We start from the raw sequence: 26,648 nt of genomic DNA, 5'->3' as shown, positions 1-26,648 counted from the left end.
CCTAGATGCTTACTTTAGAGCTGGTCTTCCAGGAGAAACTGCTGCTTAACATTATTTGTAATGGATGAACCTAAAAATAAGAATATTTTTATGCTGCAGGTAGAGCAGGAAGTAGGTTGACCTCAGCTGTTAGAGAGACATATCCAATGACAGCATGCTTGAAGTGGTAAAATGGGTTGTAATGTAAATTATGTGAGCAATTCCCACAGATTTTCCGCAGTACTTACCCCTGCTTCCAGAACTCATCACTAATAACAGTGAGGTGATGTCAGGAATAAAAAAGGTATCTTAAGAGCACCATTTATTTTGTTTCCTAAGTAGAGGTTAGCTGTCTATCTACACCATGTACACTGTGCAGCACCACGACATATCAGGACAAGATGTACACAATGATGAAGATTGCACTGCCTAGTGGGAATCCTAACCAGCTAAAAACTTCTGGAGCCACAATCTGAGTGATATTTGCCTCGTTGTGATTACAATAATTTCAGTCTTTCCATTTAAATCCCTATTTTTAGAGCTTTTAATACTTGCTTCTAATTTCTCAGCATGTGAATATGAGGTGTTGAAACATCTGAGTTCATACTTTCTGTTGCCAAACCGGTATTGCGTGTTATGTACAACTGTTGTGTATAGCACAGATTTCTGAAAGTAAATGCTATCCTGCCACCTATAGCTTCTTCAGAAAGCTGATAGCTGTCAAAGTGGCCTCCTATTAGCAAGGATCAGAAGAGTTCTGGAAAGATATGTCAAATCTGTGAAAATACCAGATTTTGTCATGGCAAAATCATTTCTGTGTTGCATTCCCAGGCAGCAGTCCTCCCAAGCAGAAAGTTAAACACAAATGAAGAGACTCATGTGAATACTTCTACAAAGGCAGGAAAGAGCCCAACATATTTCCAGCAGAATTAATTCCTGATTTGGGATTCAGAGGTCACATCTACACCAGCATCAAAAGATATTCCATGTCACCGTATCTCTGTATTGTCAGTAGACAACCAGCTACTTGACTTGGGCATATTTTGGTTGAGGTCAGGTAACAGATCTCCCAAAGAATTCATGAGGATTTGAAAGAAGTGTGCCTTCCCCATCCCCCCTCACAATTTTAAGACTAAACTTTTAATTGTAGCTTGCTAACAGCCTCAGTGCCAGAGAATGTTACTTGGCACATTTAATTTGCTAGTACAGATACAGCCAGAGGGTCTATAAAGAGTATTGTCAGAAGTATAGCAGATTTCAGACGTCATCTGAACTACTGTGATTCTTTAAGCTTATAGGGATTATATTAATAATACACACAGGTAATAATTAAATGTGAGAAAACCTGAAATATGGCTTGAAAGCATTCTACTGATTTATTTAAAAATCTATATATGCTGTATAGAAACCACAGGAACACAACACTGAAGAAAAACAAAGTAAAGCACAGTAATTCTGCAGAGAGTTTATTTTATAGCATTGTAAGTACATATGACACATATAATGCTCAGACTCTGAAAGATAAGATTTTAATTGTACTTTAGTCAAAGAATTATTTCCAACATAAACATAAAGCAATAACAAAACCAGCAATAGGCTTACCAATACTTACAGCTTTAATTTTCTGGTGAAGGAATATAAGAATATTTGCAAGCTCAAAACATTGTCCCTCTGGAGGAGTAAAAAAAAAAAAAAACAAAACAAAAAACAAAAAACCCACCTTAATATTTTTGGACCTGCTTAGAGCATAGAGCTACTGTATTTTCCCAGATTAAAGTATTTTCATTTCATTGTGCTGATGAAATAATCTCTCAAGAATTTATAATGCGTAGATATATAACAATTGGTATTTTTGTTTAATAGTGCATAGAAAATAAAGATAACGTATTTTTGAAAAGTAAGCTTCTGAAGCTTCAGGGACCTGAGGAGACAATAGATAGCCAGAGTATTTGAATGGCCTCTTAAAATCAGTTTCCTGGTTTAAACAAGATGTAATATGCAAAGACATGGTCGACTGATCTTACCTCTCCTTTTTAAAAGCTTGCGATTCATGTTGGTAGCTTAACTGTTTGTACATTACAGTCCTTTTTCATTCATAAACACCTCAAAAAAACCTCACTAACTGTGATGGTAGAGCAAAAGTGCAAAGGGTAGAAACAGAAGAATGCATATCGAAATGTTGGCACAGAAGAAAAAGAGACTACAATGTGGAAACCATTTAAAATTCAAATATGGTACTGGGAATGCAGGTGGAATAGACCTGGAAAAACAAAACAAAACACTGATATCTTCATGAAGGTGAGAGGACTCACAAAAAGCAACAGCATAAATATATATTTTTAAAATAAATTGCTGGCTCTGAGGCATTTAACTGCCTTCAATTAAGCTAAGAAGAAAAAGTCATTAAACTGTGCCATGGAAGTTTGCAGATCATTGCATTCCTAACAAGAATAAAGGTTTTGAAAGAGCCTACTTTCATTTCATAAAGCAGGAAAAGGTAAAAAAGCATTTGAAATATTTAAAAAACATTTTTTGTGTTCTTGAGTTAAACATACACTTTTGATGAATCTTTAGGCGCCTCTTGGCATCAGATATTAATGGGCCTCGGTAGCCTGAGACTAAGAGAGTGATATTAGAAGGGGTTGATGTAAGTTCACTTTATCACAGTGAATTAAAAGCCAGAGCAATTCACTCCACTCAGATTGCAAGGCAAAAAGGAGGACCATGCTGTAGAACAGAAAATCAGGCTCCCATACAGCCATTTACTCCAGTAACTGCACAAAATACTAACAGCTTAGCCTTTTCAGCAAGAGACAATTAATACAGTAGTTGTGGAATAAAACACCATTGCAGCATCCTGCCTTTAAATAAAACTGCTGTAAGGAAGGTTGTTAACATATTCAGACTGGAACAGCATACAAAGAAGCAAAGCATCAAGTTTTCTGGACAGAAAACGAAGCAGCATCCAGAACACCAGCAGGCTGCATAAAGATGGCAGCAGCTGCAATCAACTTCTAATCACCTGCAGTGATTTCTGATGCATCAGCATCAACAACACTTTGTCATAGAATTTGTTCAGGAAACTTTCAGGGTTGGATATATCTCATGTAATTTGAGGTGTGTACTTGTTATCCTGAGATGGTCCTCCAAGTTACTCATGCAGCCAGTGTTGCAGAAATAGGTAATCTTAAGCACATAATTAATTTGACTCCTTCTAAATGCCTGTTTTAAGGAGAGATGAACTGTGTTCACCTCTGGGACCCCCACCATAAGAAGGATGTGGGCCTTTTGGAGTGAGTCCAGAGGAGGGCTACAAAGATGATCAGAGAGCTGAAGCACCTCTCCTGTGAGGACAGACTGAGAGAGTTGAGGTTGTTCAGCCTGAAGAAGTGGAGGCTCTGGGGAGACCATACATCAGCCTTCCACTACCTAAAGGGGCCTACCAGAAAGCTGCAGATGGACTTTTTACAAGGGCACGCAGTGATAGGACAAGGGGTAATGGCTTTAAACTGAAAGAGGGTAGATTTAGATTAGATAGAAGCAATAAATTATTCACAATGAGGGTGCTGAGGCACTGGAACAGGCTGCCTAGAGAAATTGTGGATGCCCCATCGCTGGAAGTGTTTAAAGCCAGGTTGGATGAGGCTTTGAGCAACCTGGTTTAGTGAAAGATGTCCCTGCCCATGACTAGATGGATCTAGATGGACTAGATGATCTTTAAGGTCCCTTCCAACCCAAACAATTATATGATTCTATAACTATTTCTTTCCATCAATTCCAAAAGCTCACATGAATCACTTGGGTGTAGCTTAGGTTTGAAAGTATTCTAAAGCAGGCACCACGAGAGGTCATGGAGATGGAAACAAAATACATAAATAGAGAAAACATAAGGATATAAACAAAAAAATGCAGTTTAAGAGAATGAACTGAATGAAACTACATTCAATGAAAGAAATTTTAAGCCTAAACATAGAAAGAGGGAAGAGAATCCTATAGCAAGTTAGTGAGATCAAGAAGATAGATTTGAAAACAGTGGTATTGTAAAAAAGTTTATGAAGAAATGAAAACACACTAAAGCACTTGATAAAGAAGAAATATCAGAATCTTAAACTCTCTGAAAAAATGCATTCAAGAAATGTCAGATCTATGCTGCAAGTTTTTCATAGGTTTATTTATGCTGAAGAAATAACTACACCATGCTTCTGGATTATTATTCACATTATATCACATTAGTTTGTTCTAGGGACCCGAGAAAGCAATGTTGAACAAATAGACCAATGTGTAATGTCGATATCTACTAGACATGGATTTGAACTTTGATAACAACAGGAAATAAATCACAACTAGATTGTTAAGAATTTAAATATTTTGCATATGAGAATGGTTTTAAGCACAGCAGAATGGTTGTGCCAATATCAGCAAGAGGTAAGAAGACCCACAGGGAAAATCTTGGTGCTCAGGACCCTGAATTCACACTATAAGCCTTTCAAAGTACTCATATGCAAAATCATTATAACTGCTACATAGATTTTGGAGGAAAAAATGCGTTTGGGCCAGCTGATATAGACTATGGTTGCTGGATCATTAATCTTGCATGCTATTTATGTAATATTGGCTGTGAAAGATACTATCATAGATCTAGCTGTGATCAGGCATTTGTTTTGGTAGTAAATAGATGGCAGGACATGTATACACTGCATATATGAACAGAAAAGTATAGGCTTCCATCTTTCTTTCATGAGGTATCTTCATGATTGAGAGGTGATTTTACATTACTAAAGCTATTTTCTGCTATCTGCTGCAGAACAAAGGAACTCTGTGCTTCTGAGCAACCAGCTGGGCTGTCTGTCCTTCCCCCGTACCACACACCAGTGGGTAACCGAGCAAGTGTGCAAATGTGCCACTGAAGTGCATGAGTGAAGAAATGCATGTACTGTGTGAGCAGCTGCCTCCTACTAACAAGATCAGCTCGACTTTATTAATAACAGACTAACAACTAAAGGGTGTTCTAAGACATTCTGGTTGTGATCTGTGTTTTCCTTCACCTCAATCTGCTATCAGAGAAAGGAGATTGTAATCTACCTTTAGCTGTATCAAAGCAATCACCTAGAGTTTCTGCAAGCACCAGACAAACAATATGCATCTAATGAGCTTCATACTTTTGGCACTCATTTAGTCTTTTTCTCCTTTTACTATCGAGAAAGCTTAGATAGGTCTGGACTAGACACCAAGCTTTTACGTGGTTGAAGAAGGACAAAACCTTGGCACAGTGATGTCAAAATGCTATGTAGAACCTTTTCAGTTAGGTTACTTTCTCTACTGTGAGGATATGTGTATACCACACATATAAGCATTACATCCAAAAATTACTTCTTGGGTAGTTACGTATCTTAGAAGATTTGATATTCCCCTGCACGCTGACAAAGAACAAAGGAAGTTTTGTTAAAGCCAAGTCCTATTGTGAAACAGCTAATGCTCTAAAATTAGAAATCCTGAGCACCCTAAACTGCTTAGTTGTGCATAATCCTCAGTGAATGAGTCAATTTAGAGAATAACACTTCAGCTATATTTAAAAATATATTACTGCATCCCTGGATTTTAAAATCCTTTTGATTAACAAGAGATGCTGTACAATCATGAGCACAGTTTAAAATATTGGGTGAAACATTCACATTGGGTTATATTCACCTTTGAATATTGAATATGCTTTGAAACTTCAAACTTTTTACACTGATGTTGAAATTTGCATCTCTTAGTACTTCCAGTTGAACATAACATTAAAAGATGCCATGAAATTGCAGAGCTTGACAACCTGTGCATCTTGGGCTGTAAACGTACGCTCTGTTTCTTCTCTTTTAGATCTAGAAATACACATTTGAACTAAATAGCACTTGTATTTTACTACTCACTTGTTCTAATCTGATACTTAAAACTAACCTTGTGACAATTTTTTTCCAGTCTAAGGACAAGTAAGAGATTAGAGCAAGGTGGTGGACAGAGAAGGTAGAGAACAGCTAAACATTTTGAAAGGAACTGGGAGATAGTGCTTGTGTATTTCTATCAAGCTTGCTGTCACGTTCAGACTTACTGTTTTTTTTCCAATAAAACTACCTATGTCATTCTATTTCTTATATCAGCTATGGCAGAAAGGAACTAAATTCAATGACTGATTGGTCTGTTGCAGTCCTAAGAATAGTCATAAAAAGCAGTCCCATTTAAAAATAAATGGACAAAAACTGTTAATATATGCTCTGATGCGTGCATTTTTTCATTGTATTTAAGAGTTCTTGACTTACAAATATTTAGAGAGATCATCTCAAAAACATTTGTCATTTCCTAATTGTGTCCAAAGTGTCAGGAAAATAATTAACTTACAATGTCAATATTCTTAAAGTCTTTACACTTCTTGGTCTGCTATTTGTGATTTCCATTACCTGTTTTCCCCAAAGGTCACCTACGAGCCTGTTTGCTTTCATGGGATTACAAACACAGCCTGGTCACAGAACTGCAGTAACTACATCTCATCTCTCCCAATTCATTCTGTTTTCCTCTTCTTGGCACATTCTCTGGGGATTTCATGCTTCCTCTTGCTGCTTCACCATTATAAAACTAAAAAATGCAGGTTTTTCACAGCCCTAATCTCACTTTCCTCAGGGTTTTTGTTTGTTTGTTTTATCTTAAACCTTGTAGTATTCTGAACATTACTACACCTCCCCAGCTCTGAGTGTGAGCCAGTGTGACAAAAAGCAAAATCTCTTGCATGGCACCTATCCAGTGTGAGTAAAGGCACCCTGTTGCTGAGACACTGAGGTTAAAATGAATTCACATTGATAGTGCTTTATGATTACTTTTTTTTAGACTATTTTGGTGATTTATTTTTTCCTCTTCTCTACTTCTTCTGCATAGGAGGAAACATGAAACATTGAAATATTTGATCTTGCTAAGATTTTTTTAAATTAATACTGTATTTAAATCACATTCTTAAATAAAATTTTATATTAGTTTCAGATCATAGCATTCTCCTTATCTATTCAAACATTCTGTTACAATAGACTTTAGAGTTTTACAGGTTACAGACACCACTCAATCTGTTGAGAAATTATTTTGTTAGCTTTATGATGTGTTTTATAATACATAGGGAGGAGCTGATGCCTCCAAGATTGAATTTCACCTTTGACTTAAATGTGTTGAAGCTAATTTTGTAGACAGTTTCCTTTGAGATCCAGCACTCAGTATATCAGAACAGGTGCCTGAAAATATTAGTGCTTACAATCTCTCCAGTTCGATAACTTGTTCATATAAATGCTTATTTTATGTGTGTTGAGACAGAAGAAGAAATACTAAGAAAATGCAAACCCCTTGGATTGTTGGTTTATTCTCCAGCAGGGAAAAAAGAACTGCAAAGGGCTTGAGACATGTTACAAACTGGTGGGCAGTCATCATCATTTGCTACAGGGTTAGATTACAGGTCAGGAATACAAAGGCTGCTTTTTCTACTCCCACTCTAGGTGTACAAAGCTACCATAAAGCCAGCTGAGTTTATGTTGAATGATATTCTGGGAATAGTCTTGCAGTAACTTCTGCACAAAATCTTTGTGACTTTTATAGGTCATATGGACAAGAAAAAAAGGAGATAAGGATAGCATCCTTTAAACTTTAACTAATGTCATGCCTATAATGCATTAAGGACAGCTGGGTTCCTGACAGTGATTTTTCAGCTAATATGTGAACTATATGAATAATTTTCCAGTCGAATTATCATTTGAATGCCTGTTACAAGGCTTAGGTACACTTCACAATTTTTTTTTATCCCTCTGTTTAACCTTAGGGAAATCGCCACGTGTGTAATTTCCAAAAACGCATAAGCCTTTCGCTATTAATGGACTTCTTATCCTAAGTCAATTAAGAGCTTATTGAAAGTTCTGTCTGCCAAGACTTTTCATCTCAAGTCTGTCTGCCTATTCTTTTCATTTCAAAAGGAGCATTTTCCCATACGATGTGAATTAAAGCATGTCTATGTATAGGTTTGGGAGCTTCTGTACATTACCATATTACAAATAATTAAAAAAAATCTTAGTATCCATATTGGCCAAAATTAAATTGTGGAAAGTGTCTGTACTTAGAGTTGAATAAAAGTTTGTAACTCTGGTAACAAAAGATAAAATTAAACTCCTCCTACACTTTTAATGACAGAGATATTATTTCCCCTACTGTAAGCATTACCCTTAACAGGACTTTACAATGATGAAACTTCATTGTAGAATTTAGGAAGTATCAGCACACTATTCAAAACTGACGTGCAAAAGTTTTCATTGAGTATTCAGCCCAGAAGTTGTGAATGACTTCCACATTTAAGGTCTCCACCTATCTAATAGACTTCATACATGTTCTCATTCATCCCAGACCTCATTCATTAAACACTACCTGTCCTTGAAAGAGTAATAAGAGCATGTCTAAAGCAGTTTTAAGAAGCCACACATTCAAACAGTGACTTGAAATTTTTATATGCTTTTCCTGAAATATTTCAAATGTCTTACAATGGCAGTTGCACATGAAAAATTAATTCCAGTCAAGATATGTCAAAGAATGAAAAGTTTTGAAATAGAAATCTTCCCAAATAAAACTATTGAAATGCTCATTAATTAAAAACTCTCATTAGTGCTGAGGTAGCTATGTGATTGTCTACCTCTGCCTTTGTAACAGATACCACTGCAATATATTTTGGATGTTGTCTTAGGATCACACTTGGCATCACGGCATACGTGTAATTTTGAAGGAAGCCAATGCCTAGGACAGAGCCTTCAGGTGAATTTCTTAATGTAACAGAGGAAGAATACCTGTAAATAGGTGCCCAGCCCTGGCTTGTGGGCACCCTTGCAGGCAGCTGTCAAACTGTGACTTCTCTTTAGTGAGGGCCCAGGCCTTCACACCATAAGGACAGAAACTTATTTCCACTGAGCAAATGGCCACAAGAGCAGTTCTCATCCATGGGACTCCCATACTAAACAAGAGGAGAAGAAGGCAGAATGACAGCTCCGAGAGTTTTGAGGTTTCCTGGGAAGAAAAGGCAGATTTTGACTGAGTTGCTGCAGACCTCACACTCTGCACAGCAGTTGATGGATTTTCTTTGACAAATGCTACCAATAGCAGGAGTCTTACTGAAGCTTTTCCTCAGATCTATGCACCTCCAGAATACATTTCATTATGCAGCATAGGAGATAACTTCCGTATACAACAAACTTCGCAAAAAAGTGCAAAGTAAACCCATTGTACATTCCCAGTATGCTATTTGTGAACTCTCACTACTTGGTCAACTCAAAATGTTTACTACAACATGCAGATGCACTTTTCCACAGCAAGACATCTTTCAAGTTTCAGCACTTGATACCAGCAGCAGTGGTTCCATTAAAAACAAACAAAAATTGCAACGGCTTGTTTGTTTTGCTTTGTTTTTTTAGTGTGAGAGAAACATATTTCACTCTTCTTTTTCAAATTGTTCTAAAAATTGGTTAATTTACGTTTAAAGAGAAAGAACAAGCTTGTGGGAAGAGATTAGGTCTAGGAAACTGTTCCTCAAAATCTGAAGTTTAGGAAAGTGATGGGCAAGTGAAATATGTGCCTCAAGACTATATTGCAGTTACTGCTTTCTGCAATGAAAAATAAATTTTTAGCAGACCTTTCTGAAATACATGACAAATTCTGAAAGTGTAAGAAAAGCCATGTATTTTACCGCTTTTTAAAAATTTTTCAAATAATCAGAATTTATTTAAATATTTTGATCTTGATTGACTTACAGCATATCCCTGCACTTTGAGGGATATATGTACAAAAGGGTTAGATTTTTCAGTTTATTCAGGGCACACTGGGGAATCTGTGCACAGAATGTCAGATATTACAGATGCTGTTTACTTGAGCCTCTGTGTACGAAAGGGAAAAAGTAAACTCCCTGCAAATCTTCTCACCCACAAAAATGTATCTTTGTGTTACACCGGAGAGGAGGCTGAAAGTAGAGAAAAATATAAATGTTTTTTGGTTAGGTGACCCCTTTTATAAGATTTTTACTCATTCAAAATACACCAAATGAGACAGATTTTAAACTACTGTAAGTCTGCAGTTAAGAGGCCTAAAATTCTTGTCACTGATAACTATGTTCATCTTTAAGCATCTCTACTTGCAATAACACTGAGAAAAATGTTATTACGCTGCCAAAAAGGTGAAATACTATCAGCAGAAGTAGAAGAAGAGGCAACATCCCATGTAAAAAGGAAAAAAAGAAAACCCCCAAACCCTGTTGTTTTCCACTTCTTTTCTCCCCTACCAGAATGACAGTGGTTTTTAAAAGGCATCATGCCACAGTGAAAGATTGCAGGGCTCAGAGATTGCACATTCACTCTCCTTTTTTAGTGCCCATTTTACTCACAGCTAAAATTATAGTTACAAGTCTACCTGCATATGTCAATGTACTATGCACTCCCCAAAGATGAAGGAGAAAATCCTTGGAGGAGCTGCAATTCTTGTTGTCAACTCCCCTGGCCGGGTAATAGGACCTGGATGGGGTACTACCTCCATACAAAATACTTACTTAAATAACAAATGCAATCTTGCATAGAGTGATTATTCAGCTATGTTAGCTGATAAGATAACATATAATAGTGGGGTTTTATATAATATCCAGATTGTTTTAGTCCTACATAATTTAGTGGCCTATTTGTAAATTTCTGTAAAACACATTATCTTCAGTTTATTCAAATTAATACTCTATTTCAGCTGAGACAGGGTGTGGAAAATGGAATAACTATGACTGGTCATTACATTTTAAATCTAAATTTTAATTCACACTGAACTGCGATAATTCCAGCAAATGAACACAGAGGTGCCAAAAATTTTTCAAAAGTAACAAAGAAGGAGCAGTCTTTTCATACTCTTCTTCTTATTATTATTATTATTTTTTTTTTACCATGGAAGATCTATTTCAAGATAAATTAGTAGAGAAATTGTAAGAAATTTTGATATTAACACAAAATACATTACCCATAACACTATATTTATACTGAGTTTCCAAACACAGCTTGGAAGGTTGTTTGTGAACAACATTAGCACTTATTCAAAATAGTAATAGCACAAATTAGACACAAAACTTCACAATACAAAACACAAATTGCAGATTCAGAGATACTATAAATGGTACACACAAAACTGGACTTGCAAATTAGAGATTACTTTTTGAAAATTTCACCCATTTCAAAACCTCATCATAGTTGGATCAGCTTGATTAATTTTAGTAGAATGGTCTAATATTATTGGTTTCTAATATGGAACAAAAATGTCAGTTTCTATCAAATGTTGTAAAGAGAGTACCAGCTAATCATTGGCTTCAGATTTTACCCTTTACTTCTTAGTGCTCTCAGTGAAGCAAAACTTGGATCCTTTGGCAAATGAGAACATCTTCAAATACAAAGAACTGTGTTAGGGAAACAAAACAATTTTAGTTGTAGTTTGCTTTGAAGCTCTTGGATTTAAATGACCCTGAAATACCAACAGAGCAAAACCTCATGAACCAGGTTACCATAATATGTGTTGGAACTAGGGTTGAGTTCTCATTCTATGACACAAAGGAAAAACATGCTTGACTATGCTAGATGTCTTCACATTAAAGGAAGAATCAGGTTTTTGTGTGTTTTGTTTGGTTGGTATTGGTTTTGTTTGTTTGTTTGTTTGTTTTTAAATCATCTCACCTTTCTATAAGAAGACTCTCTTGATGTTGTGTCTTGAACTTTCTTTAAGGATACACTGAGACCCCTATTATGCTATAAAAAGCAGAGATTTGAGATCAAAGATGTACTCAATATTTCATTGTTTTCCTTAGTTTAAAACAAAACAAATTATTTTTGAGCATATCAAATCATTTGGCTTAAGTTGGCATTAACTCTTTTGGGTAAAATATTTACCCAATAGATTAATTTTGAAAGCACTAATTATTCTATATTTCTGTAAGGCAAACTGTTCTTTCTGGAAAACCTTCAAAATTCTGACCTATTGAGGCATTTCTTCAGGCATTTAAAGTTAACATACAAATTTACTGAACCTCTAGCAAACTTTGATGTTTTAATTTTTTCTGCTATGAAATGTGATGATGTTTTATTTCAGGAGTAATCTTTGATGTTGGCAGTTACACAAATAAATTAGGAAAATCCCAGTGACAGGGAAAGTGTTGATGAATTACTGCGTTGCACAAATATATTCTTAAAAGTGCAGATGACTGACTCACTACAAGTAAATGTATAGTTCACGTAAATTCCTGCTAAATTAACCTGGATGGATATGTTGCCTAATCAGCACCTTACAGCTACAACATAGTTGTATGGAGAAGTAGTTTTACACACATAGCTCTTTAGGAGGTGAAACAATTTCTTCAAAGTGATTATATCTGTTCTGTGTGGTATCATATTTTTAAAATTGAATAAAACAAAACACAGGTTGCAGAAGAGTGTAGCAAGATTGCTCAAAATCTTTTTCTGTTGAGTGGCTAAAAGTCATAGCCAAACATTGACCTGGCCTCCAGCATTTTCATTAAATTGCTCAATATTTATAACCCTCAAGTAACAGAATCAGTCCACCTCAGTCTTCCTGTGAAACACGGCAAAACTGCAGATGGTCTATGGTCAAATGCGTAATGTTGAGAGAACAGAAGGCAGCCCCCTCCACTCTGGAATTTTCTTCCTACACAGGAGTAGAGCATAAATCTGGCTTTTAGGTCATCATTCAGTTTCAGACAAGCTTAGAGGTTTACCAATGTACTTTATATTTATCAAAGGTCTTAGTGCTGAGATAATACTGAGCATGAATTGTTAATTGTCACCGCTATGCTGTTCACAACACGGAGTTGTTCTTGCGGATCTTCCTTCCTACCTTAGAGGAAAGACCTACACAACTTGCAAGATCTTTTGATGTTTCCTTGGGAGAGAGTTGGAAGAAAAAAGATATAACTACACTAGAGTTTAAGTCTGGATTCACTTTGGAAGTGAATTTTCTGAGTTACCATGCTTGGGTCAGCACCGCAGAGTGGTCTCAGAGTGCTTAAATTGCTTTTGGGTATTCATTCAGGATAATGAAGTGTTGGCTGGAAATATACTGAAAGGTGCTCTCCAACTGTCAGAGCATTCAGTTCAGGAGACCAAGCAAAAATTACTCTCCTTGAAACATGCATTGTGTAGACATAAGGTCCTCAGACCTGTTCTCTATTTCTGCACCATGTTTTTGGACTATACCAATTATATTACTGTTTGTGTAGACATAGCTTGTAAATTCAAGGAATGATGGAACATGAGGGGATATTGGGGTTGTCTGTTTATTATTTGTTTACAGCATTTCAGATCTTCCATTTCCTGGGACATACTAAAACAATTTCAATTTCTGAGGGATTTACTAGCAATACTGTCTTTGGAGATTCTCTCTTCTCCCCCAGCAGCTCATTCCCAATCACTAGGTAATTTTTAACTTTGATCTGTTCAGGGATATGGTCTGCAGCAATACAGACAAAATTGCTTTGGCACAAGACAAGGGGTAGCACATACAGGATGGATGTGAAAGTTTCTTAATTGAGCACTATCACCAAATTGCTCTCATTGTGGAACTGTGGACTCGTATATCATGACTTTTAAAGCTAAAAAGGCTTTATCACCTTGCAAAACTTGCTTTTTCAGATTAGGTACATGTATAGGATACACACCCAAAATAAATAGATTGCTCCTTCACTTTTGAATCAATCATATGACTTTACCCAGTCATTAATTCGATTTAACATTATTTGTTACTCCTAAATTTTGAACAGCCTAAGCTAATGCTTTTTCTCTTTACATAATTTATTATTGATTTTTTTTCTCCTTTCCCACAAATGCAAAATTGCAGGCATTGCCTCAGAGCAGATTAATTTCTGTACTAGTTAAAGTAATAAGTGTCTTGACCTAATTCTTTAACTATGTCCTGCAGTTACTTTTATTCCTCAAAATTCCTAGTTTATTTATCCCAAAAACATTCCCCTAATAAAAAATAAGCTTACTTGTACAGAGGGAAAATAGGAAAATAGAGATAAGTGGTTTGCCCCCTGAGACTTAAGAAATGACTGACACTTTTCTAAGCGACAAGATTTCTTCATCTCTCCTTGCATTGCAATGTTATTCCCACAACTCTTACTTATTTTTTTCAATAAGGGAATTCAGCTGTAACTGACTGCTGTCTATGAGTAACAAATGACACACAGTGAATTCTTATACATGACAGACAAAAATTTGAGTTTGAAATCAAATTTGATCACTCCTTTAGTACAGTGTATTACTACTTGAATTGGAGACTCTTTTCTTGTTCTTTTTTGTACAAGCATAGAACTGAACCTCACTTTGGCACTTTGAAAATGTCCAAACTATATATGGTTAGAGCCTCTGTGTAGATTTTCTTGAACTATTTATTAACCCACATAGTTTCCAGAGTTCTACAGTTTCTTAAAAATAATACTATAACACTTCATTTTGAATTCAGATTCCTCTTTCTTGACACTGTTTTTCTTTGGGCATAATTAACAGTAGGAACTTCTGGGCCAAAACCACATTTGAGCTTTTGAAAAACACTCTATTTTCTATTTTCCTCACAATAATAATGCAGGTAAACAGATCACTGCATTCATTTTTAAATATTGCAATAGAAGACTAAGGCAGTTCCTCAGTTTATAGAACCTAAAATGGAATAGTTCACTTTCAAAGGAGAAGGAGCAAAATTAAATAGAATGAAGAATGCCAAAAGCAAGTAAACAAAGAAGTGCTGTCAACATTTTTGCAGCAGTATTTTTTCTGCTTACTATACAAACAGCAATCTATACAATCCCCTTTCATTCTTCAGCAGATAAATTGTAAGTCAAAAAGAACCTTATTTATATTAATTACCTTTTGCCCGAATGATCCTCTTGCATAAACATTAACAATGGCTTTTGAAATACATGCTTGGTGAGTGGAAAATTCTTCACCTCTCTGATTTGCTGTTTACAGTGAATGGCCCATCCATATAAACTGAATTATATTGAATTTCACACCCACCTAACACCACAAATTCCAATTGGTATCAAAAGTAGAAGAAGGCAAACAATTGGTAAGCAGCCACAAAAGTAGACGGTGATTAATAGAATTAGAAGTGATCAATTAAAACATATATAAAACATCAGATAATAATTATATGCAGGTTATTTTAACTAAATGACTGTCTCTTGCTTAAGAAAAAGTGCATCTGAGTGTACGGAGGTCACTGATCAGAATAGTAGCAGCATTTTACACAAAGTATGACATTTACAGCTGGATCTTCGTCTCACTGAAGCTCACTGCAAACCCCCTTGGACATAAATGTTAATAAGAATTCAGAGTAAACAGCTCACCTCTGACAGAAAGAGTAGCAATTGAATCAGTGGCTAATTTTATGTATTGTCTTTCAATACATTAAAACAAAATTGCTAAGAAAATCTGAAGGAACTGAATGGAACAAATCTCTTGTTGAACATGCCAGTTTTGTAAAGGAAATCACAGAAAGGTGGGGGAATGAAGCAAGTAACAGGATTATAGAGAAATGGTTTTTTATACTGATTAAATTTAGAACTTCGGCTGTGATATGCCCTCAAAATTGTATCTAAGCCTTGCCTCTACTATTTAAATCCCACTTGGGATCTAGAAAACCCATATGATTTTACATTCCACATACAGAATATCTGTGTAGTTGCAGCATATTGGATACAGGTCTTGCACTCAAAATGGTAAAAGTCTGAGAACATAATCTCATATAAAATATTCAGAATTTGAAAGGGCATTGTCTTCCCCTGATACTCTATCAAATTCATTTCTACTTTATATAATTTCGGTGGAATAACTACCTGCACTGGGATACTAAGATCATTTGGGCCATACTCTGTTTTTAATGCAACAAAACCAGATGCCATATTGCTTGCAAGCAAATTTATTTTGGCAGCACTACAGATGCAACCCCAATAATAATAATAATAATAATAATAATAATAATAATAATAATAATAATAATAATAATAATAATAATAATAATAATAAATAATGTCTTCAGTTGGTGCCCAGCTTTTTGGTCTTTACCTTACTTCAGAGAAAAAGCCTGTTCTCCAGAACTAAAGCCTCCCTGAAGCCCACAAATCCAGATCAGGACCAAACTGGGTCATCTGTGTGTGCCTGTGTGAGTCTGTGTATGAGACAGTGAATCTCCTAGAAGCTTCTTCAGATATACTGATCCAGCAGGGTTTTATTTCTTCTGTACAGTGGAAAGGGTGTTTATCCCCTTGAGCCTTATTCCACCTTTGTATATTTTGTCCCCTCTATAGAGCTATAGGGTTTTTCTCTTTGAGTTTTGTTGGCTACTCTCTAAATTCAGAGCTCCTCTCCTCTCGGGAACAAGCAAAAGGTTCTGCTCCTTAGCCAAGGACATTTAAAAGGGGTGGTTCTGATTACTCCTCCTCATCAATGAAAAGATGACTTCCCACAGCTCTCTCTGTTCTCTCCCTTTCAGATTTTCAGCAAGTCCTTAAGGGTTTGCCTACATTGCCTTCATACTCCATCACTTTGTTGCATTAAAGCACATGCAATTTATTTAGACTTAACAGAACACTCATCACATGCAGAACCATGAATTTATTAGTATTCTAACTAGTGTCGTGGCAGGCTAATACAACAAAGATATATATTAATCCAGTTACAATGATACTAACACATGTATTCCAAATTATTCAATTATTGCTAATCCCCATTAATTTTATTGTTTAAGTTATATGCTGACATTCTGCAATCTGACCCTATCACCTAGTGTTACACTTACCCTTCTCATGACCTTTGGGATCCTAAAATTGACACTGCCAGCCCCACTTGAGAAGATGACGGGTTTGCACTGAGTCACCAGTGACCAGAATTCTCTCCTGGGAAGACCCTGCTTTTGCATATATAAAACTATCTATATAAAATAGATATATAACCTAATATATATAAATATATATATACACATATATACAGGTCTGTTTGACCACCCTGTCTCTTCATCCCGTCAGGTTAGTTACACAATGACCACCCCCTTTTTCATCACTCTACTTACTTAGACCTTACAACTGCAGAGTCAGTGCTAAGCCAAAGCAAAACCAAGCTGGGCAACAGCCTCCTAACTCCTATGCCATTTTGCTGTTACAGATCCATAATTGCCCAAGACAACTGCTGAGAAGTCCTGAAGAAGTTGGTTGTTAAGTTTATTAGAAAGTCTGTGGTCAGCTGCTCACAGCACAAGCATGTATAAAAAATACTGGTTGCTTTTGATTAGGTTTACTTAATATTTTCATTTAATTCCTCTATAATGACAAGAAATAAGCTTACTCAACACTTATTTGTACATTCTATGACTATGACTGAATGTGTAGAAATAAAATAAAATTACAAATAACTTGATAAAGCTAGGTAAATGTCTTTGGGAAAATCATTTGGTATGAATATTTGGTACAGTTTTTCCTGCATCTTAGAACACAAGTATGATTAAATCTTAGAGCTTAAAAGCTAGAGAAGAATTGGATTAAAAAAAATGTGGTGCCAGAGCACATAGCAAATTTTTGCACTGTTGTAGAAAGATGAGCAGAAAAGGGATATTACCACTGCAATGAACATATTCTTTTATTTCCTATTCTGTTTTGCATGGGGACTATTAAATATAGACTCTCTTAGCATTTTTCAGGAAATAAAACCAGCAGTAAAATTCTAACTTTCTTCTAATTGTCCACTTCTTTTTTTTTTTTTTTTTTAACAAAGCATGTCTGTCTCAAATGAAGCTGCAGCCACTTCCTTAAGAAATGAGCTGAGAATTGATTTAAAAAGGCATAGTATAGCACAGCATAGTATTGTATACTAATGCAGGTACTTGAACAATTCAAGAAATGTATTGCACCCTTGATACTGCTCATGAATTATCCTCAATCAACAAATCCATAAAAATCATGTCCATCAGTACTGAAATGATTCAACAGACAAGGCTATGGAATTTCTGGCAGAAGTAGGCTATGAATTATGTACTCATAAGTTTCTATCAGATTTATTTATTGGTGACCCAAACCACATAACGCTGCCTCTGTTCACTGATTGTAATTTACCAGTGCTTTGACTTACAATCAGGTTTACTTTCTTTGTGAAACACATTTCCTTTCTTAATTGAGTCTTGGCTACTATTGTACATTCATAGGATCAGATAGATTTTGGTCAAATACTGTTGAAACATAAATAATGAATCTAAGTAAACTACATGATACGACAAATAGCTCACAACTAGACTTATACATTGGCTACCAAATGTAATGACTGGAAACCAGAGTAGAAGGAAAAGCTGAAAGAAGAATCACATGCTGTCACAGTCACACACACACTTCCCAAGAAGGAGAGATTTCTGTAAGTTAGTGCCTGTTCTCAGAACTGGTAATTACTTTGGTGCCAAAGCGATCATTGGATAAAACTGAGTAGTGGCAGTAGGTTTCCAGAACCCAACTCTTCCCCCTTTCACAATCCGAGCACTTGTTTGTGCTTTCTTTGGCCACAAGATACTGTATTCCCTCTTAAATATTGGCATAACTTTCAGTGAACCTCTTGGCACACTCCGGTCTGTAGAGAACAAGCACATACAAAATACTAGTTTGCAGAACATCAGCTCCTCTGTTTGGTAATACAAGGCGATTTCAAGGACAGGCAAGAAAAAAAAAAAAAAAGTGCTTAAGAATTAGTATTTTGTCAGCAGCTTCAAGAAACAGTACTAAAATCCTGCTTGATCCCACAGTGCCATTTAACCACTTGCTTACCACTTGCTACTTGCTTTTTTCCTCAGCTGGTGATGAGCGTTGAAAGTCCACATTGATGTTTTCAGTGTTACAAAATTCTTTAATTTTGAAGTAAGAATACATACTTATCAGTCCCATATCCCTCTATAAACACCCACTGGGAATACATCTTGCAGATGTCCCGTGGTTCAGATAGCTATTTTTGATTGTCTTTCATAATAACCTGCTCAGGGAAGCAAGGTAAAAATTGCTCTCTTGAATAGCCTGGGATGCTGAAGTCCTGATTGATGCAGTCAATACTCATTCCTGCAACAGTGACAGCCAAAAGAGTCCAGGTTTGCCCTAGCCAATCCCCAACTTTGGCAGCGAGGTGCCCTGGTAAGGTGCACCTGTGCCTGACAAGGGCTCAGGACCTGGCAAACTTTCCTCACTGTGTCTCCCACCTGCTGCTCAACCCTTTAGCCCTAAAAGCACGAGATGCTTATTTCAATCACTCTTTCTTAGCAAATAGTTGTTCAAGGAAAGTTTTTGTTTGTTTGTTTGAAATACAGCAGCCTTTTGCTTTCATTTGATGTTAGAGGCAATTTTACTGCCTCTTTCCAATTTGCTACTGCCATATGTACAGTTACAGTTTCTTACCCTACGCAATGAACTGAGGAAATATTCTGGGACAGCGAGTTACAGGCTATTTGATGCACATTATAGATTCACAACAGCAAGGAAGTGTTTGTCTTTTGAAGCAAAATGACATACTTGTGAAAATTCAGAGTATATATTTTAAGCTGCCTCTAGCACATTACTGTCCTCTGACGGTCTGTCAAGTTGTTCTCCCTGTAATCTGCCCCTTACTCAGGAACTTAACACACAATAAAACTGGCAAGTGCAGAGTAGATTGAGATATGGGTCCAATGCTGACTGTCAGTGTACTAGTGCCTTCCTTGATCCTCCTCCTAAACTGGGGAATACTGGTGGCTAAATGGCAGCATCCTCAGCAAGACAGGCAGTGGTTTCCTTGGGGCAGGTGGCATTTTTTTTACCTTGCCTTACATGTGATTTCCAAGTCCAAAACTTCTAACTTACATTACTTAGAAAAGTATGCTCTGCTTCCCCATAGCTTTGATCTCTTCCCACAACACAAAATTAAATGAAGATGCATTTATTTTAGTAGTAAAATATTAAGTATAATGAAGTTTACAAAGCAATTAAGTTTTACAAAAGGGCCTTTTTCCTGATGAATACAGTAAATATTAATGTATAAAAACTAAAACTGGAACAGCTGCCATTTTTGGAGTTTATATTAAGACAACAACTTGACCTTAACAGCTGTGTGAAAGTTTTTGTATAGACAGAGAAATGTTTGTAATGTCTGCATAAGACAGACCTTCATTTCCTGGAAAATCTAATTATACCTTTCATCTACTTCTCTTTAAAAGGCCTTTAACCATGACAACTATTTGGCTTAGTAAAATAAAAGTCTTCTGTTTCCATTCTCTAAGCCAAGTGTCATCTCTAGGTGTGAGTATATATGAATGAAAGCATATGTATCAAAACAGAAGGAAATAAAGACAGGTCTGTAATATGGTATCTTCTAAATTCAGCAGTGCGCGTCTATTTTCATGAATGCTGATTTTATTCAAGACTTTCGCACAATTTGCAATTTTCCTATTGTGAATCAAGTCAGATCTTAATGAAACTTCTTGGACATTATCTAATGTAACCCTCCAAAATCATGAGTTTGATTTTAAAATGGTATGTCAACGGTATGTCATTGAAAGCACTTAGCATCTGCTTATTGCCTGTTTGTACGATTACTTTCTTGATATTTTGTAGATTTTTATGAAATCTCAGGAGCTAGAAATTTTCAAATAATTGCTTCATTCCTTATCATAGGATTTCATGTAATCCAGAAAAATAAAAACTCTCATCATTAAAATAGCTACTTGACAGATAGCTTCCATTTGTTATATTTCAGGAATGGCAAAAGCAAAACCTTTTGCAGGATCAGGGACGCAGCAAAACTGAAAAATAACAAACAGAAGAAAGAGAAAAATGCATATAAGGGGCATCAACTTCTAAGAAGCTCACAGGCTTCTTAAGCTGTTAAACCTCATTGTTCCTTGAAATAAAGAAATGTATTAGATGAGACAATCACAAATTGACTTAGCTCAAATTACATACAGAATAATTAATTTGTTTTTTCCTAATCCTCCCCCAAATCTTATGTACCCATTTACTTTCAGTACAGCAATACCATAGGACAATATAATTTTATGAAATGCTCTCATTAAGTCCAAAAAGAACTAAGCATTAATAGTTACTCAGCTGTCTGATGTTATCCAGTTTTCAGTGAGTTCCATAAATCATTTATGTAATTGTCAATGGTAAGATAAGTTTCTCAAGAGGTTATATACTCTATAAAAAGCTTATTATATCCAATTGAGAAAAATTTTTAAATTTTAAAAGTACAGCTTGTAGATAAATAGAAACATTCTGAAAAGTAAGGGCTTTCTATTCCGCTTATCTCTGTAAGCCATTTCCCATATATATCCCTGTATATTATAATAATATACTGCTATGCCATATATTTTGTGTTTACACTAACTTGCATCTCCACTTTTTAATCCTCACTTAGACACCATATTTGTGAGAGCAAATGAGAAGAAAAGCTGGATGTCATAACAAGTTTGCAACCACAGCAAAATTATTATCCATACTAGCAAATATCCACCAGGATAGCTGCTGTTATTTGCTGGTTCCTGCAACTCCCAGCCCTTGGAGGCTGGGGCAATCCACCTCCAAACAGGTTGCAGCTCATCCGTGTGCCTTTGCATTTCTTGATTTTCTTTAATCTTCAGCAGAAAGACTCATATGCTTCACAGTGCCAGCACACTCCACATGCACAGAAGTTTATATGGTCAGTTAGGCTGCAACCCAGACTCATCTCCTCCAACATTTCACACTGCCAGTGTGTTGCCACACACTTTTCTACAGGCATGGAGTGAGATAGATGGCTTTGTTCCACACAGGATGTATTGGGGTGGGTTGGCTTGAGTGCCAGTCTCTTCAGGAAAATGGCGCTGACTCCTTGCTGCATTGCACACTTGAAGTCTCTGGGCACAGCAAAGAGAACAACTCAGGCACATACAGAGGGCTGTGAGCACACCCAGAAAAAAGCTGAAACCTCATAACCCCACACAGCAAACTACCTCTTGTCCACCTCTCCCCATCTTCTGTGGCGCTCTGGTATGTGTAAGGATGAATCAATAGACAGAGAAAGGAAGCAGCATTTGCTAACTGTGAGTTGTGGTTTTACAGAAAAGTCAGGTATTTTTGGACAGGGAGACCTGGGGAGAGAGGATTTCATACTAAAATATAGCAGTGATAGGCAGTGTTTTGTATGTGCTTATCTCCAAGTAGAAGATGATACATGTTTCTTTCCTGTTTAAGTGTTGTGTTGCTTTTACAAAAGCTTTTGAAAGAAAAATACAGTTAAGTTAGGCAAAGAAAATCTTTAGCTTTAGAAAAACTCTTGTCAGCTCCACTCACCCTTTTTTCTTGTTATATAGTTGTGTATCACGGCTTTGCATGATGAGGTAGAGGCTTCAAAAAGGAATAAAGGTGTCCTTTCAAATTACACTTAGATAAGAAAAGAGAAAGATATGTGTGTGAAACACTGATCTTCTTAAATAAACTGATGGGGAAAGTTAAGAGCTTTAAGAGCTTTCCCCTCTCTCCCCACAGAGTAGCAAAGTGTCTACCAATATTGTAGTATGTTAAGGGCCAGGTTGAACCTTTTCTCCTTAGGACTAGTCTCAGCAGATCTGCTACCACAGACCTACAAGAAGTTCCACTGAAAACGATGACCCAGGCCACGGGCCATGGTCAGGAACTTGGATGGAACCCAAAGATAGTCCAAGAGCAAAATCTGATGGCAATGTTCAGGGATGGTGGGGACTTTTCCCACAGAAAGGCAGATTGCCCTGTGTTATCTCATGTCAAGGGTACTAAGAACACTTGAGAGATGTCAAACCACTCTTGGTTCTGATTCAGAGATCAACGAGCAAGGGCCGTGCTCTTCACTGTGTGGCTGTGGCTTACGACCTCGACGCCACTGCCCGGTACGGTCCGCAGACAACGTGCCGCCTGATGGGGCAGCGCAGCCATCCCCCACAGCTCCCGGCCCACCTTTCCCTGGCAGAAGTTGCCCTGTCCGAGAGCTTTCCCCGGAGGAAAGGTGCGGGTCCCGCCCGTGCGTCGGGCCGCCGCCCCGCGGAGAAGCGGCGTCGGGCGGGAGCCTCGCCGCACGGCGCAGGCGGGCCGAGCCGTGCGGTGCCGGGGAGGAGCGCGGCAGCGCTCGTAGGAGCAGCCGGCGCCCGGCTGTCAGGATGCGGCCGCAGAGGGGAGGGGAACGAGAGCGGCGGCGCCTACCCCCCGCGGAAAAGAGAAGTTAAAAAGCCAGCGCGAATCCTCCGCCTTCCTTTCCCCGCCTGACTCCGAACCTCTGGCGACTCTCTCCACGTCCCACCCCCGCCCGCCCTGCCGGTGCCACCGCCCCGCCCGGGCCGCCGCCGGCGGGGCAGAACGTGGAGGGCAGCGGTGCGAGCCTGCCCCGCGGAACCGGGACGCCGGCGCTACCGGTAGGGGCGGGCGTTTGGGAGTCGGTGCCTGAGGCGCCGCGTCCCGCCGAGCCGCCCGTCTGAGAGGACTACGCCAGCTGCATGGGAGGAGATGAGCGTGGCGGGGAAACAGCCTCCTCCAGCACCGCTCGAGCGCCCCGGCAGCCTCCTCGTCCCCACCTGGGCAAGTACCCGCTCTCCCCTCATCCCGTCCCGGTGCCAACTCCTGCGGCGGGGCGGGGGTGGGTACGGTCCCGCCGGCGGCGCTCCCCGGGGGGCGGGAGGGAGGCGCCTGCATGAGTGGAGCTGGAAGCGGCCCGGCCTGCCAGCCCCGCAGGGCGCCGGGGGCTCTGCTGGGACGGGGGCAGCTGCCCGGGCTCAGCGCAGCTCTCTCGGACCGACACCGGCCGGGCGGGCACCGGCGGTCCGAGCGCAGTCGGGTGGGATTTGTTTCCTGTGCTGTGGGGGTTGTACCTGCTGCCTTCGCGATTTTCAACCCGCCGTGACGGGTTGCAGTGCGAGTTTCCCGGGGACAGCGTTGAATTGCTCGCTTTGTAACGCAGCTACAAGCCCGTGCCGGCAGGAAAAAAAAAAAAAGGGCAAAAAAGGCTGACTTCGACGGATGTAGCATCTCATGCACTTTTAAGAGAAGCCCGTGAAGGAGTTGGAAAATAACTTGCTACTTCATGACAGCATATTTGGAAAATCATTTATGAATGATGCCCTCTGACGGCGGTTCTCCGCTGTCCCTGATTTATATAAAATGCAGTAGGTGTGCCCTGTGTACGTTTTAATGTGCGGCTCTTCTTGGCCTGTGAAGTTATTTTGTTGAAGTGTAATCACTTTTTTTTCAGTCACAATCTAAAAAATTAGTCATTGCACTTAATATAAAATAGTTTGCCAGTGGCAAAATAAACAGCCCTGTAAGTCTTTTGCTTTGTCCTTCAAGCTGTTTCTGTTACCACAGTCTTGCAATTTTTAAAGGAAAATGGTGTTTTCACCTCATGTGTTATCCAGAGTGTTGTTTAGAAGGCATCTCCTTTCAGCTGCATGGAGGATGACTTAAAGATGTGTTTCCCTTCACAGTGAACTCATAACTGCTTTGAGCCTCTGGAGTGTAAGGCTAAGAGTAAATACTGGGAAGATGCAAGTGTGGGAAGAAAGGAGAGGCAACCTGTAGTCATAAGCGCGTACAACTGCTCGGAAATGTGTGGAAACAAACTATTGTCTTGTCCTAGCTGGCTTTTGCACTGTATGTACTGTGTATTTGCATCTCTCTTTCAGCTGTGTGTGAAGAGATGCAAACATTTAACCTTTGGGTTTTTAGAATTTCTGTAGTTCAAAAGGAAGCGATCAAATTAAACCTGCTCTGGCATCCTCTGTGTTTTAAAGCAGTTCCACAGCTCTTAATTTGTAAGACCTGTTCTTGAACTGCAAAAATAATCTGTGCAGCAATAACCTAAAATGTTAACAGCTGAGTAGGTTGTATTGCTTTCAGAATATTTCAGCATTAAAGGTGAGGGATAATCACTATCATGAGGTGAATTTTATGACTGGTATTCTTGTAGTTGTGTTAAATGCATATGTTTAAGGTGAATGGGACATGCTGTTCCTGGTGATATTCTGGCACTCTGCTTGGGGTCAAACTAGATGCTGAATGAATGGTGAACAGAAGTGACAGAAGTGATAGGAACTAAAGGCTTGTGGCTATATATAGTTTACCTGGACCCTAAATGGCAAATAGTGCCATGAATCTAAAGCTTGGGCAAGCTGTCAGTTTCCAGTAAACACAGAACAACTTAGCCTCACTTAGAGGTGTATGATTGAAAGAATGCATGTATATTTAGTACTTTAAAAAAAAAAGCTGTATAGACTTTAAGTTCAACAGGGACATCTTATGGCAGATATTTGTTTAGGTGAGTTCATGACTGCCTGGCTCCCCAGAGATTCCACATACTCAACCTCTGCAGAGAATTATGCTTGAGACACCTTAAAAATAAAATAAGGACTTAAAAATAAGGACTTGTTTTATAATTAACAGTGTGATAAGTGTTTGACTTTAGTATTTTTTAGTTATTTAACAGTACTGGAATCTAGGTCTGTTTACCTTGCTAAAAGAGAAATGTATATTTTAATAGCAGTGTGGTGACTGTTTCTGTACACATCTTTCTCAGAAACAAGATACAATAATACTAGTTATCATCCAAGTACTAAATATTGCATGCTGAGTCCAATTAATTATTTGGGATTATGGTAGCTAAGCAGTCTTAATACTTAAAGGTACATGATATATTTTTTTTTTCTTTTCTCTTCAGAAGGATGCAATTAAATACTCTTCCTTGGAAAGTTATTCAGCATACTTTTAAATTAAACACAGCATGCTAGATTTGAAATACAGTACTAATGTTTTTTGTGTGTGCATATTTTTAACACTAACAAGCTCTTTTAGGAATGTTTCTTACAATATAAACTTCTTGAAATGCAGTTGATTATGTTTTGTTCTGTAGAACTGAAGTTTCAGTCAGACCTAATCTCTGTTTTGCCAGTCTGATACTTTTTTTCATTTGGGATTAGATACGTATTCTTGTTGAGTTAATTTCAGTAAGCAGGATATGCTTTCTCTATCTGTAGTGAACTTTTTATTCAGATTTCTCATATAATTCTTCCCTTTTTTGCCCCTCAGAAATCCTCAAGGATTCAAATCCGTTAGGGATTCTTACTCACTATGTCAGAGTGCCTGTGCCGTGATTTTATGTGGATTTTATGGTCTCATCCATTATGCATTGGATACTGTGGTTTTAGCATTGCGGTTTAACGTTGTGTTGCTAGATGCATGAGATGCATGAAAGGGAATGATAGCTTTACAGTCACTTGCGCTGTTGATATGCCAGGATTTTAAATGAAGAAATAAAAGTGTATAGCTATTGCTATGTATAAATAAGCCTTGTCGCTAGTTGTGGGTGTTTTTTGTTTGTTTGTTTGTTTGTCTTTTTTTTTTTTCCTATTAGGGACTGTTCTTTTAAACTTCTGTTTTGCATGCTAAGTGTAGTAGACTCAGTTTTTTAATTGTTTTTTTTTTTTTTTTTTTCTTAGTGGCTGTGTATGCAAGTTGTCAGCAGATTTTTTTTGTTTAGCAGAAACCCAAAGGAAAAAGATGATGTGGAACTTTTTTTGGATTGTATACTCAGAGGCAGAGATGCAGC

General features: G+C 37.9%; 1 protein-coding gene across 3 annotated transcripts in view; it reads left to right on the top strand.

The window, feature by feature from the left end:
* The first annotated feature begins 23,106 nt into the window (after positions 1-23,106).
* SNTG2 (syntrophin gamma 2) overlaps positions 23,107-26,648 on the top strand; it is a 269,806-nt gene continuing 266,264 nt past the window's right edge. For 2 of the 3 annotated variants that reach the window (XM_065056001.1, XM_065056002.1), the window contains exon 1: positions 23,107-23,629. In XM_065056001.1, the coding sequence (XP_064912073.1) occupies positions 23,558-23,629 (72 nt within the window). In that variant the 5' untranslated portion in view covers positions 23,107-23,557. The remainder of the gene's footprint in view (positions 23,630-26,648) is intronic. The other variant, XM_065056000.1, reaches the window with a different exon arrangement.

This window comes from Columba livia, chromosome 3 (assembly GCF_036013475.1).
Source record: "Columba livia isolate bColLiv1 breed racing homer chromosome 3, bColLiv1.pat.W.v2, whole genome shotgun sequence".
Classification (NCBI taxonomy): Eukaryota; Metazoa; Chordata; class Aves; order Columbiformes; family Columbidae; genus Columba; species Columba livia.
Note: the sequence above shows the minus strand (reverse complement) of the source record. Positions and strands in the feature narration are given on the sequence as shown.